The 14,640-nt window shown below is 41.4% G+C and overlaps 1 protein-coding gene across 6 annotated transcripts in view; it reads right to left on the reverse strand.

The window, feature by feature from the left end:
• TSNARE1 (t-SNARE domain containing 1) overlaps window positions 1-14,640 on the reverse strand; it is a 469,579-nt gene that overhangs the window by 191,646 nt on the left and 263,293 nt on the right. For all 6 annotated transcript variants that reach the window (XM_054647416.2, XM_054647423.2, XM_077189516.1 and 3 more), the window contains one exon: window positions 1,431-1,503. In XM_054647416.2, the coding sequence (XP_054503391.1) occupies window positions 1,431-1,503 (73 nt within the window). The remainder of the gene's footprint in view (window positions 1-1,430; window positions 1,504-14,640) is intronic.

The following is a 14,640-nucleotide window of genomic DNA, read 5'->3' on the forward strand; positions in this document are numbered from 1 at the left end:
ACAGCTTCTCACAGGGAAGTTAATACTGGGATGGCTTCTATGCATGGGTAAAGTCTTAAAGTAATAAATATTGCCTTAAGAAAAGGAGTTGTGAGGATCTTGAAGCTAGCTGATGTATGTTGTCATGTCCCTCAAGGCATTAGCATCTGATGTGCTTTTAGAGATGAATCAGGCTCCAAAGTTATCCATGCAAAAAAATAAGCTTTCAAAACAGCATCAAGAGGAAAGAAAAAATAAGAAAGAAAGAAAATAATAAGAAGAAAGAAAAAATATACTAAAAAAAAGATTTTAAATATAATTTTGATTTTTTTCTTTTTGCCCCCCCTGTGAACCTGAGTGGTGTTTCTCAGAGGGCTGTAGATCATTCATTTCAGTGTGAAAGGAAGTATCTAATGGTAATGGAAATTTGCAGAGATATGAACTCAGCAAAGAAATCCAGAGTGGTTAACAAGCAGCAGAGAAGAGTTTCTGCTTTTAAAATCTGCATATGGCTGTCTCAGGACTTGCTTCTGCTCCCAGGAGCACCTGTGAGAATTCCAGCTGAGCCTTTAGGTGAGAAATATCCCCATAAATCCTGCTGCTCTGGAGTTTAGGTCCCTCAACCAGCCTTTAGGACAATTAGCTCCCAATTCTGGAAGTGGACAGTTTTTTTCAGAAGTACCACATATTATTATTGTGCATATAAAAAACAAGGTATAGAGGAAAAAAAAAGTCTGATTTTTCTTCGCATCAGCAGAAAAGAGCAGTCTAATGTTAGAGAGAGCTGATCTAAAGTGTCTTCTCTCTCTGTTCACAAGAATTGGTGGCTCCCAGTGTAGGCTGCTCCTAAAGATAGGACTAGGAGTGACTCTCATCTCTTTCCCCAGTTTTCTCCACCCAATTTTTTCCTAGTCATTGGTAGCTGCAGAACATGAGGAGATCAACTAAAGGGCAGAAACTTCAGACTTTATATGAGCACATTTGATCTCAGGCTTCTGTAAATTCAATTAGACACACCCTGCTATGTGGAAAAAAAAATCTATCTGGAAAAAAAAAAAGCTCATTAATTTTCTCTAATTTCATCAATAATCATCATAATAATTGCCACTACTCTTGTTTTTTTAATTACAGTTCCAGGTAGAGAGGAAGAATTGGATCCCTTTCCAGTTAATGTTACATATTCTCCAGCTTCCTTTTTTGCAGTCAAAAGGGAATGGATTCATCTCCCTGTGAATTCTATTTTATGCTAAATATACCAGCAAACTATCCATAACATAAGAACCTTATTGCAAAGGGCAGCTTGTCAGATCCAGACATCTCTGGATGTACAAAACGCTCAAAACACAGGGAAAATGATCACAGCATCAACAAAAGGCTGCTTGTGAGGGACAAGATCATGTTGGAGTGGTGGAAGAGGGTGATAAAGCCCATAATTTTCATGTGGCACCTACCTATTGTGTCTCCTTGCTCGTGCACCATGGAGGCCAGGTCTTTGATGATCTGGTTCACATCCAGCATGTCACTCTGGAAAGACAGAAATCCTAACATTACCCAGGAATGGGGAATATCCAAGCACAAAAGGCACGTTCCACAGTCCTGCTGGGCAAAGAAAAACACAAACCCAGAAACCTTCAGTGGTGTAGAAGTAAAAGGGAAAGTTAGAACACTCCCACAGTGAAAAATTCCCTTGTGGAATTAGGTCCAGCCATGGTTTGCTGGATCTAAGTCAGGCAGCTGACTCAAGCTTTGTGAGAGGAGCAGGTGGAATGATCACATTTTATGCTTGCTTTTCAGAATTGTGGAGGACTGAGGAAAAGCAACAATAAAACCAACAGTGGCAAACCCTTCTCTTTCTAAAAAAGCTGTTGGTGATGTAGACCATTCCTCCCAGACTGTTTTCTCCTACACAGAAAAAGGCCATCTCTCAGCACAGCATCCATCTGATGCTATTCATAAACTGATGGATACAATCAAAAACTCCCTGAATTTGAAATTACCCTATTGGTAGGGCAATAAGGAGAGAGCTGTTTGATGAACAGATTCATTTATGTGTTTTCAAGTAGTTTAAAAAAAAAAAAAAACAAAACCAAACTGCATTCAGCTCTGAAATTTTCTCTGTGAAAACACAGCAAATTACCCATGAGTTTGTTTCCTTCATTTCTGAGCACTTATCATATAAAAGAGCAAATGTGAGCATATGTTGACATCATACGACACTGTCTCTTGTAAAAAGAATTAGTTTAGCAATAATAGACATAATAATATAGACACTGCTAAATGCACTACCAGTAAGGCAGCACTACCAGAGCAGAAAAAAATACACTAAAAAAGGATGTATTTTTTTTTTCAGCCTTACAAATCAGAGAATCACAGAAACATTGAAATGGGCAGGAACCTTTGGAAATTATTTAGCCCAAAAGCCCTTTTCAGGGCAGACAACTAAAGCAGGGTGCTCAGGGCATGGTTTTGTGTCCCCAAGGATGGAGATTCCACAGATTGTCTGGCAAACTGTGAGTTCATGGAACCCTGTGAGTTGTTTGAGCATGGCTGGATGGCAGGCACCCACCAAATCTGCTCTACCGCTCCCCTCTGTGAGCAAACAGGGGGCTGGAAATACAATGAAGGGTTCATAAATTAAGGACCAGGAAACCTCACCCTCCAAAAATCATCATGGGCAAAACAGACAGATATAAACTGAATTTATTACCAACAAAATCAGAGCAGGACGATGAGAAGTTTCAGAACTGCCTGGACCCAATCTTTTTTGCTTTATTATGATTTCTCACAGCTTTTTCTGCGGGATTTTCTCGCAGCCTGTGCTCTGGGATGGCTGGAGCAGGGAGGGAAGGGACCAGATGGCCCCACTGTGGTCCCTTCCAGCCTGGCCCACCCTGGGATTCCATGTTCATCCCAAAAGATCCAACTGCCTCCTCCATGCTTTTTAAAGAACTCCATTTCCCCACTAACAAATTTAGAAAATGGTGCAAAATGAATCCATGTCCTCCTACTGAAGTTTGCTATGAGAATATAACTGGCATAGCACTTCAACACATAATGCAATAGAACTGCATCAATTTAAAATGAGGTCTGGGAGTCCCACTGTGAGCGCTAGAATAGACCAAATTGTTGAATAACTGAAGATGGAGGAAAAGCAAAAGATTGGAAAAGCTGTGAGAAATCATAATAAAGGAAAAAAACCACTCTCCCAACCAAAGACTGGGTAACGCACCACAAAATGTGCTTCATTCCTTCATTTGTCAAGCATAATGAAGCTTTAATTATGGATGGTATTATTCCTAACTTGTAAATACTGCAGAATATTTTGCAAAACAATGAAGTTTAAGTAATTTGAGATTGTACTTGAGCAGTGTGTTAGCAAATCATTACTGGGAAATGAGGAAAAATTAGTGGTGATTTTTTTTTTTTTGTGTAGAGAAGTTTTCTGGGCTTTTTGTAAAAATATTTTAAGGGAGAAAGTTAAAATTTAGCAAAATGTGAAGAACTGAGAATTAACTTTAATGTCTTGCTCTGCTCTTGTTTAACTGCTTTGCAAAAGATGATAAAGGAAAATAAAAATAAAACAAAAAAATAATAATACTAAAAAAGCCCAGAATGCTAATTTTTCTCTCTTGGCTAAATTGTCACTGACATAATATTTTGTGTCTGTTCCTTGCAATATAAACACAATCCTTGCTACACTTCAATCTGCTTTATTTTGTCGTGCTTCTTTTTCAGCACTTTAGGTGAAGGTGGCTTAAAACTCACTAATATGTTTTTGCAAGTGCATTTGCTTAGACGGAGTTTATTGCAATATATTGAATTACACATGCTCCCACCCACCCCAAGCATTTCCACTGGAATAAAACAGATGATACACTGACTTCTTAGAGGGTCCTTCCCAGCTAATTTAGCCACGAGGAGTTGGGCTGTGTCTGTCCTGATCCCCAGATACTGCATGAAGTAGAGAAGAATGAGGAAGAAAATTCAACTTTGTGTGCCAACGGTGCTGGTTCAGCTTTGCCATTTGTATTCAGGTACTTGAAACCAACCATCTGCAGCTGCAGAGTATAGATGCTTTCCATAATGTTGCAATAACACTTAAAATTACTGTTTAGCAAATATGCATCAGTGAGAGCCAGCGCTGAGTTGTGAGGAAGGAAAAACTGCACTTGAGGAAAACCAAACAGGGGTGAGTTATAAAGCACAGAGCACAAGAACAATCTGACCTGAAGCAAGAAATCTGTTGAATAATTTAACCTGGCAATGTGAAGTCTCAAAGTCCTTGATATATGTAAGGAAAACAAAGGAAGAAATAGAAGAAATAAAAATACCCAGAAATAAAGACCTTCCATAATGGAATATACCTTGGAGCTACTCTCCTGCTCCTTCTCGCCAGGTCTGCTCCATCCCCAAGCACCTCTGAACTTGCCAGGCATCAGAGTTTGTTAGGAAAATCAGATTTGCCTTTGGTTCCCCACGTTTGCACACACTTTGCAGCATTCACAATGAAATACAGCTCCTCACAAATCTCTGACTCCACAGAACCCAGGAGTGCAGCAGCCACCACCATTCCCAAAATTCCATCTCCCTGCCAGCTGACCAGGCTGGGGCTCCCTGGGTTTTAATTAACACCAGTCTTCCCTGTCTGGCAACAGTTCATTCACTAGATTCTGCAGCAAGAGGGAGACAGATTTAAACTGTTCCAAATAAATCCTCTTTTCTTTTCCTTTTTTTTTTTCCCTCCCCAAAAAAGGAGAAATACATTGTTCAGATTAGTAGCCAGGATTTAATATCACCCATTCTGGAACAAAAAGAATTAAACTCGTCAACAATAAAATGAAATGGCAGCAGCTGAAGATGGCCAGAAAAGCAGAGAAGTGATAGAGGAGAAAAGCAGAGATGCAAAAGAATGAGGCCCTTCAGTTCCAGAGGATTAACTCTCACTTGGGAAAATTAGTTTGGGAAGTTCTTAACAGAAAGTACTAGGTTAAAATGGCAGGACTATTTGAGTAACTTAACCTGACTCAATAAGTGAATAATGTCACTGCTTAGTGCTGAGATTTTGGGAAAAAAATTAAATTTCCAAACCTGACACAAAAATGGTTGGAAATATGATTCTGCAGATAAACCAGAAATTTCAATTTCCCATTTCTTGATTTAACAAGATAAAGATTTTAACATTTCTGAAATTAATTTGCAAGCAAGTCAGGTTATAAAACCTAGACATTGTCACCAGTGTGGGAACAATAAATCCCAGCAGCCCATTTCCCCACAGAATGAGCATTCCTGAAGTGTTTCCAAGAGAGAAAATAAGCAAACCTCTTCTCTCTTCCACTCTCATGCTTTGTGGGGTGAAGATTTATTCACACTGAAACTTTCCAACATTACCCCGCCCTTAATGATATCCTAAGGACACCGTTGTATTCCAGACATGGGAATGGTGTTAAATAAACCAGAGAGGGGAACATGTTCTCCTCAGAAGGACACAGAACAAATCTGTGTAGTCAATAATTCCTCTCTCACATGGAGACAGATCCCAGCCTCCTCTATCAGTGTCAGCTCAGGTCCTCAAGGGAAGGAGCACTCATTTCTAGGAATGTTTGCCTTAGGTTTGTATAAAAATGGGATCAAAAGTATCAGTGTTCTATCCTATTTAGCACATGTGTTTACTCACAAACCAGCCATCCATTTTTTAAAGGACTATAAATTAGCATTTAAATTAATTGCTGCCTCAAAATTCAGGAGCTGCTGAATTTTTACAAGCGAGGTCACATTCTGACCCATCATTTATTCTGCAGCAAGCAGCCAGGAGAGCTGTAAAATAAACCCCAAGGAGATCCTGAAAGATGTCCTAGAAGGCCCATGTGTGCATTTCTGCACATGGAAGCACTCCAAAACACAATAAAGCAAAACAAACCCCTTGTGTTTGTTATCTTTGGGAGAAAAAACAAAGAAACAAGAAGAAAAAAAATCAACCAACAGCCCTTTGTAGTTTCTGTCATGTTTTAGCAAAGAGATGCTGAGATGTTCCTTGTGTGTTGTCCCTTCTGCAAGAGCCGTGGGGCATCTCCTACCCTGTGGTCCACCATGTATGGACACAGAAAAACAAATCAGAGCATGGTGTTTGTCTGTCCTCATTCCTTTCTGAGAGGCAGGGGAAGGAAAGGAAAAGGATAAAAAAAATAATATAAAACATGAGCAAGCTTCTGATGCAAGATAGGCAGAAACTAAATCTTGCTGCAACAGCCTTTCAACAAATATTTTTCTCTTGTCTATGGCTGGGGAGAAAAAAATGACATTCAATAAATCAACCTGATTCAGCCTAAGCAACAACAGACCAGCAGAAAATTGTTTTGAGGGCAGAAGCCATCCAGAACAGCAATTACAGACTGAGTTAGATCTCCTCTGGGACTCAACAACAGCCAGAGTGTGGAGTTTCTCTCTCCCTCTCTTGCCTGTGCACGTTTCCTCTCTCTTTTGCTGTCTTAGAGGTCTGTGTCATCTCAGGGAGTGTAAAACCAGGCTGCATAATTAAAGTAGTCACACTGAGCTTTGGGATGCCAGTCCAGCACCTACCTGGGGACACCAGCCCAGGAAACACAACAGGAAGGTGATTCCTGCCCACCAAGTCCACGTGGAGAGGCTGTGGGAGATGAGATGCCTCAAACTCATCAGAGAGAGCTGAGGCCACCTCAGCAGGGATGAAAACAGAGATCCTGCCAGCTGCCAGCTGGTATTTTATTCATTCTGCCCCTGGCTGGGTGTCACATGCCCACCAAAGCTGCTCTGTCACTCTCCTCCTCAGCTGGACACAGGAGAGGAGATACAACAAAAGGCTCTTGGGGTGAGATAAGGACAGGGAGAGATCAGTCATCAGTTACTGTCACAGGCAAAATAGACTTGATTTGGGTAAATCAGTTTCATTTGTTACCAATCAAAATCAGAGTAAGGTAATGAAAAAATAATATTAAATCTTTAAGCACTTCTCCCCAGCCTTCCCTTCTTCCTGGATTCACTTCCATGTTCTCTCCCTCCTCCTCTGCTGTGGCACAGGGGAATGGGGGCTGTGGTCAGTTTGTCACACATTTCTGACTCCTCACACTCTTCCCCAGCTCCATTGTGGGGTCCCTCTCAAGGCAGAGAGTCCCTCACAAACCCCTCCAGCCTGGGTCCTTCCCAGGGGCTGCAGTTCTTCAAGTGGATCCCCCACAGGGTCACAAATCCTGCCAGTTCTATCGTCATGGAATCAGGATCATGAAATCACAGAATGGTTTGGGTTGAAGGGACCTTGAAGATCATCTCATTCCAACCTCCTGCCATGGGCAGGGACACCTTCCACCATCCCAGGGAGCTCCAGGCCCCATCCAACCTGGGCTTGGACACTTCCAGGGATGGGGCAGCCACAGCTTCTCTGGGCAGCCTGTGCCAGGGCCTCACCACCCTCACGGGGAAGAATTTTTTCCTAATATCTCATCTAAATGTGCCTTCTACTGGTTTAAAGTCATTCCCCCTTGTCAGGGCTCTCTAAGGGAAATATAATAACAAAAACATAGGAAGAGTAATTTGACCTTTTAAAAACCCCTTGGATCTGGAAATAGGAGATGTGTTAATGGAGGAGGTCATCAGTAGTTCTGGTTTTATGTAGATATCCTCACTTTACATTTGGGAAATGTAATAAAGCATCAAAGATCACATAAAGCATTCTTTTTACCAACTTTGATTCTCATCTTCAAATAATTAACACCCCAAATTTCATTTAAATTCATCAGTTTGTAAAGGTCTGTGAATTCTCTTATGTATGTACATGTGGGTATTTATACAGGCACATAAACCCAGGTATTCTCATGTATCACTAACACTCCCACCTGTATAAACAGCCACTATATAGAGACAGACACTAATAATTTTAAAATTAACTTGTCCTGAACATACACCAGGTGTTAAATGAACATTTGAGGCTTAGCAGATTGCAGAGATATAAACATAGCCTATTTCTGTCTACAGTAGCAGAAAACAGACCTTAAATCTCAGGCTTCTTTTTCCTGGCTAAATATTCTGATGTAAAATAAGCCTGAACACTGATATGATCTGATAACAGGCAAGTAAACAAAAAAAAAAAAGAAAAGAAATTAAAAACTTGTTTGCCTTGCTTAGTTTTAACCAAAAAGAAAAAAAAAATTAAGCTGTGTCGATTCCATTTTGTCTTCAAGTTAATGCTGTGAAAGTTTTGATACCAGGGAGAGCAGGAGTGATGGGTCACATCAGAAAACTGAGATGCAGCAGTTGTGTCATCATGAAATCAGGATCATAAAGTCACAGAATAGTTTGGGTTTGAAGGGACCTTAAAGATCACCCAGTTCCAACCCCTGCCACATGCAGGGACACCTTCCACTGGACCAGGCTGCTCCAAGCCTCATCCAACCTGACTTTGAACACTCCAGAACTAGAATCAGTGCTCCAGATGGGGCTTCACGAGTGTGGAAAAGAGGGACAGAGGGGTGTGGAAAACAAAAGAATTATGCTACAAATTCGAGATGCAGAAGAAATGTAGAATGTTTCAAATTTCACCCACAATGGAGAAAAGTGTGTGAATTTACATATTTTGCAGTGCCCTGCCCTTCCTTCATCCCCACCACTCTCCTCTTCCACCAGACACTCATAAAGTCACCAAGGAGTGAAAGAGGAAGGGAGATGCACAGACAAAGGAAATGAAGAGGGAAGTGATTTCATTACTCTCCAGAGTGAACATCAGCTCTGCTCTCCAAATGGGGATGTGCCTCAATTTTATCACTCTTTACTGAATGTCTGATGTTCCTGTACCTTGTTAGCACTGCCGGAAGAAGACTCTGGGATGTTACAATTCATATTTGGAAGCAATAACCCTGAGCAACCTGATCCATGGCAGTGGGGTTGGAACTGGGAGATCTTTGAGGTCCCAACCCAAACCAGACCATGATTCTGTGATTTATTTTCTCATGGTTGCAAGAGAAAACTTCTGCACCCTCACTATGAATCCAAACTTTTGCTCTCCTACAGCCAAGTTTCTATCTACTTTACCACTAAAGAAAGATTAATATCTTTGCTTTTTCAACAAACCCTTGGGCTGGATATGAAAGAGACTCACAGATGAGAAATATTGCTTCTGTTTTCTGATATGCTAGAAAGGTTTTTTTGGGATTTTCTGCCTTCTCACCTTTTCCAGCTCCCTGGCGTTGAATTAAGGAGTTCCTTCTGGGTTAATTCACATATGTATATAGGCTAATCAAATGGCACAAAAGTAATTACATGAAGGACCCAAAATGAACAGAGATAATGAAATACCTGACATTGTGGCCTTTGTAGACCAAGAATAAAAATACTCAGTGAAGATGAAGGTTCTCCCAATAGAGGAAATCCATTTGTATTTCAAATATAGATTGCAGCTTAGGGTTAGTGAAATTTGCTGGTCTGACATCCCAGAAGCAAAAATTAAATACAATACAAAAGGTAAACATAAAAGCCATGCAAACCAGAGCAGAATTGCCCACCAGCAATAATCCACAGCCTTGTCCAAGAAAAGGCTTTTATGGGCAACAGATCACTTTTCTTTCTGCAAGAGCTGGGCAGTAATCCACAGTGATTTGATGCAATTGTCACAGAGTGTTTCATGTGGTGAGTACCTGTCCAACAGGAACTATTTGTCTGTATTGCACATTTATTTTGCTCTCCAACAGCTCCAAGGAGCCATTGGTCTCTACTGCAGAAAGTGAGATATACAAGTTCTTACAGCAACCTATGAAAAAAAAAAAAAAGTTATTTTTTTATATGCAATAAAAACGCTTGTTGGGGACACTTAGTCTTTTTAAAATAAGAAAATAAAATGAATTTATTATTTACAGCTCCACTTTTCTTGCAGCTGCTCAGAAGAAGAAGGTCTCCTGAGTACCAAGTCACCGAAGAGATGGAAATCCGTCAGCAAATTCCAAACTCAGTTTGTTCCATGCTGACTTTTCCTTTAGCATCTCCTGCTTCCTGCCCCAGGCTGCAATGTATAAACTAATAGCAGCAGTGAGGGAAGTAGTTGCAATCTATCACCCTGACTGATACCAGCCCCAGGAAAGGCAGTTTATTGCAGGTGGTATGTTATCTTCGAAAATAGAAACCGTGCAAAGATTATGACAAAAACTTCAACAGTTTCTACACTTTGTTTGCAGCACTATTAATTCTCCACTCTGGATTTATTTCCATGAGGGTCATGCAGCCAGAAAAAAAAAAAAATACAATGGAGGAATTCATTTTCTTTTTAGGAGTGTTCTGGGAAGCCAAGCAATTAGAGCAATCTTAAGCTGTCATGTATTATCAATTGCTGCTCAATTATTTTACTTAAATAAAACACTGATTGCAGAGTCTGATCTGCAGCTATCACAGAGTGATTCATTTAGGTGCACTATTTATTCTTGACAATTTAGAAAAGAATATCTAACTGAAAAAAAAGAGAAAAAGAGGCAAGGGAAATACACAGCAGCTTTTTACAACTCACTGCTATGCTGCCAATCCTCTGTTTAGAAGAGGCTGAAGCTGCTGCACCTTGTGCAGAGTCGCTCAGGCTTTATTACAAACGGAGTTCATGGGTTTGGTGCAAGAGAGGAAGGGAGTCACAATCTCTTAGAGAGGTCACTGAAGGTTGGAATCATAAAATCATAGAAGGGTTTGGGCTGGAAAGAGATCTTACAGAACATCTGGTTCCAATCTCCTGGCAGGGGCAGGGCACCTGGACCAGGTTAATCAAACCAAGTACAACCTGACCCTGAGCATCTCCACAGATTCAGCATTCACAGCTTCTCTGGAAAACCTCTTGCAGTGCCTCACCACTCCTGTAGGAAGGAATTTTCTCCTAATATGCAAACTAAACCCACCCTCCTTCAGCTCAAGGCCATTCCCCCTTCTCCTGTCCCTCCATCCCTTGTCCAAAGTCCCTCTCCAGCTCTCCTGGAGCCCCTTTATGCTCTGGAAGGGGCTCTGAGCTCTCTCTGGATCCTTCTCTTCCCCAGGCTGGGCACCCCCAGCTCTCCCAGCCTGGCTCCAGAGCAGAGGTTCTCCAGCCCTTGGAGCAGCTCTGTGGCCTCCTCTGGACTCGTTTGCAGTGGTCAGCATCTCTCTTGTGTTGGGGGTCCCTGAGGTCCAGGTGGGGTCTCTCAAGAGGAGAGATCTTGTCCTCTGCCTTCAGGAGACTGAAGAGGCACAGCCAAAAAAAAGGGGAATGGCTGTTCAGGCCATCAGGTGCTCCACAGAGCACCAGCTCCATCGGTAACTCCATATCCAGGAGTTATCCATATCCAAGGTCTGCCCGAGGTTCACCTTCTCCTCAATGGTACAATTTGGGCAAAAAGGAGATACATTTTCATACAATTTAAAAAAAAAAACCCAACCCTCTCTGCCCTACTTTTCCCTGTGCATTTCAAAGCCGAATGCTGTGGTCTTTGTAGGCTCTTCCAGATTTTGGCTCTGTGGACTGCAGACTCTGCTGCTGACACTTTTCTTACATGTTTTCAGTCAATAATGCAGGTTACTTTAAAGGCACAAATGCTGAGTTAAAGTATCTGAGGACAAATTAATTACAACTGCAGCTAAAAGGTTCAGAAAATAAAGGTTGATGGGTATCACCTCCTGCAAGCTGACTCTCCCAAACACCCTCACATGGTTTTATTCTCCACTCTATACAGGAGAGGCTGCCTATTTTAAAAATATCCATTATATCCAAAATGATTAATCTCATTATTCAAGGATTTTTTCTTAATGTTTAATTTATTTCTCTCTGTCCTTAGTTACTACTCGGTAATTTTTTACTACCTTCAGCCTTAATATTTTAAATTATTCTATCCTTTTTTTCAATGCTATTACACATCAAGTATTTCTACACAGTCATCATGGCTCAACTAATCACTGCTACACTTTCTGAGCCTGCAATTGGCAAATTCCTGTAATCTCTCTTCATAAATTATACTTAATACTTCTTCCTCATTTATTTCCTTCTGGATCACCTCCAAATTTCTAATAGAAAAACCAGGCCAAAATGCTCTCATTTCTCACACACCTCCTTATCATACAAAAGGTGCCAAAGTCTAGGGCAGACACTAAAGGCTGTGTGACAGTTTACTTTATTTTCCAATTGTCTGTGCTCAGCATCCAGTTGAAAATTTCCAATTTCTGGTTAAAAGTACCCAACAGGTCCAGTGGCACAGCTTCTTTAGTTGGCTCACTCACCAGTTGTGTCAGAAATTTATCTTCCACACACTCCAGGAACATCCAGGGCTGTTTCCTCTTGGCTGTGTTGTATTTCCAGCAGACACCTGGTTAAATTGAATTCCTCCATGGGGACAAAGGCCAGTGATCATGAGGCTTCTCCCAGGTACTTCTAGAGCAATTTATCCATATCTTTTTCCTGGCTGGGTAGTCTTTAACAGATTCCCACCAGGATTTCTGTCTGCCTTCCCCATTATCCTGACCCATAAACACTCAGCCCTATTGACACAAGGGTTACTCCACTGCCTCTCCTGCCTTGCTGTCCCTTCTGAAGGGTTTATAGAGATCCATTGGAGCACTCTGGCTGTGTGAGCCATCCCACCCCATTTCCAATCGCACTTTTCCTGTGGCACCATCGGCTTCCAGCTGCTCCTGTTTGTTGTTCATGCTGTGGGCATTGGAGCTCTTATGTTTGCAGAAACAGTACAATGCCAGCTGCTGTCTGCCACCCCAAATCCAGAAATCTTGGGTTCATTCTCAGATCAAAATTGAGGATTGCAATTCCATCCAGTAATTAAAATGATGGGTCTGAACAACAAGCAGCTTGCTCTCTGATCAAAGGATATATAATTCAAACAATTAATCATCCATTTTACTTTGACAGTTTTGCTTATGTGTCACTGGCAGATGGGGGAGATGCTCCCAGAGAACAAAGTCTGGGTCATTTTAATCTCTAGAGGAAGGAGGAATTATTTATAGTGTAGAGTTGGTGAATTATATGTTGATGTCTTCTACATTTACTGCTCAGAAATTTGCCCTGGCTCCCTTCAGTCAATGGGGAGCCAACACTGGGATTGTGGAGCTCAGATTAAAGGTGAAACATTTTCAAACTGTCTGGGACTCATAAATACTAAGGTGAAATTTTTGGTGAAATAGTGAGACAACCTTAGAGCTGTAAACTGAAAGCTGAAACTGTAAGCTGAAAATTCATGGGGAATCAGAAGAGAGGAAAGAGAACGAGCGGTGCAAAATCCAAAGTCTGGGAATTAGAGGCCAGATATTTAATGCCAGCCCTGTGCTGCCCCAGTTGCACAGATGATGGGGGAAATAATCCAATGTATGATTTGTTGTTGCACAAAACACATCAGGAGAAAGAGCAGCAAGAATTGTGCACTTGTCAAAGGTTACCTGGTGCCTTTCTAGGACAGGGCAACACCTGAGGAGGGGGAAAAAGAGCAGATGACAAATACAAAAGTAGAGCAAAGGAAGTCTGGGTGAAAATACTGTAAAACTGGCTCATAAATCATAGTTTAAAATCATTTTTTCATCAGTAAGTTCTCTTTGGTAATGGACTGGAAGGATGCATGGATTTCAGCATCACCAAGTTCAATGAGGACAAATACAAGGCTCTGCTCCCAGACTGGGACAATCCCCAGAGTCTGAACAGACTGGGAGATGGAATGGGAGCAGTCTTGCAGAGAAAGATGTGGGAATAGCTGGTGGTTGAAAAATTGACATGATCTGGCCATTTGCACTCAAAGCCCAGAAAGCCACCCCTGTCCTGGGCTGCATCAAAACCAGAGTGAGCAGCAGCTGAGGGAGGGGATTTTATCATACCCTGAGTTCACATGGTCTTCCTGGACCCAGGACTAACCAATAAATTTCAGGAATGGGCAGAAGATATGATTAGAATTCAAAGGGATCTGTTAAAATGGGGAGACACTGTAAGGAAAAAGGACGAAGCCAAATAACAAAAATATAAAGTTCTACAGTTAGACATAAAGAATAGTTGGCAATTTCCTGGGCAGAAGTCCTCAAAAGAGAAATAAACAAACAAGAAAAGATACTGAGGGGTGCTGGGGACAAAGACAGCACTTTTGAGATAAAATATTGTGTCCAATTTTGAGCAACAAATCTCAGGGGGACCACCTGGAGACAGCTCAGAGAAAAGCCATGGGAATGATCAAAAGTGTTAGATACACAGCCTGATAGGAAAAAAATAGGAATTTGTGTGTTTGTTAATGTAGAAAAAGCAGGATGTGTGGGGTTGGAGAGGTGGGGGGCACACAACAGATGTGATAATGCTCTTCTGACAAGTGGAACTGATGCAAATAGGAAGGGAATAACCTGTTCTGCACATTGCCCCTCCACATGACAGAAATTCATGGACTGAAACTGCAACAGGAGACATCTATATAAGAAGTTAATGATTCAGGTTGTTGATCCTGTCTTAGAGCTGAGAAGAGGATTTGATGATGTTTAAAGATTGCTCTTTACTCCACTTGTCTAAGATTCAATGCAATCAATACAAACCCTGGAAATCAGAGAGAGAGAGGGATTGTTTCAGAACGCAGCCACAAACTCCCCATCAGCTCCAGTCACTAAACTGATTAAATCATGCACCTCTCTCTCAGCCTTTCCAGGTTAAGACAAATTCCG

The sequence above is a fragment of the Agelaius phoeniceus genome, chromosome 1 (assembly GCF_051311805.1).
Source record: "Agelaius phoeniceus isolate bAgePho1 chromosome 1, bAgePho1.hap1, whole genome shotgun sequence".
Taxonomy (NCBI): Eukaryota; Metazoa; Chordata; class Aves; order Passeriformes; family Icteridae; genus Agelaius; species Agelaius phoeniceus.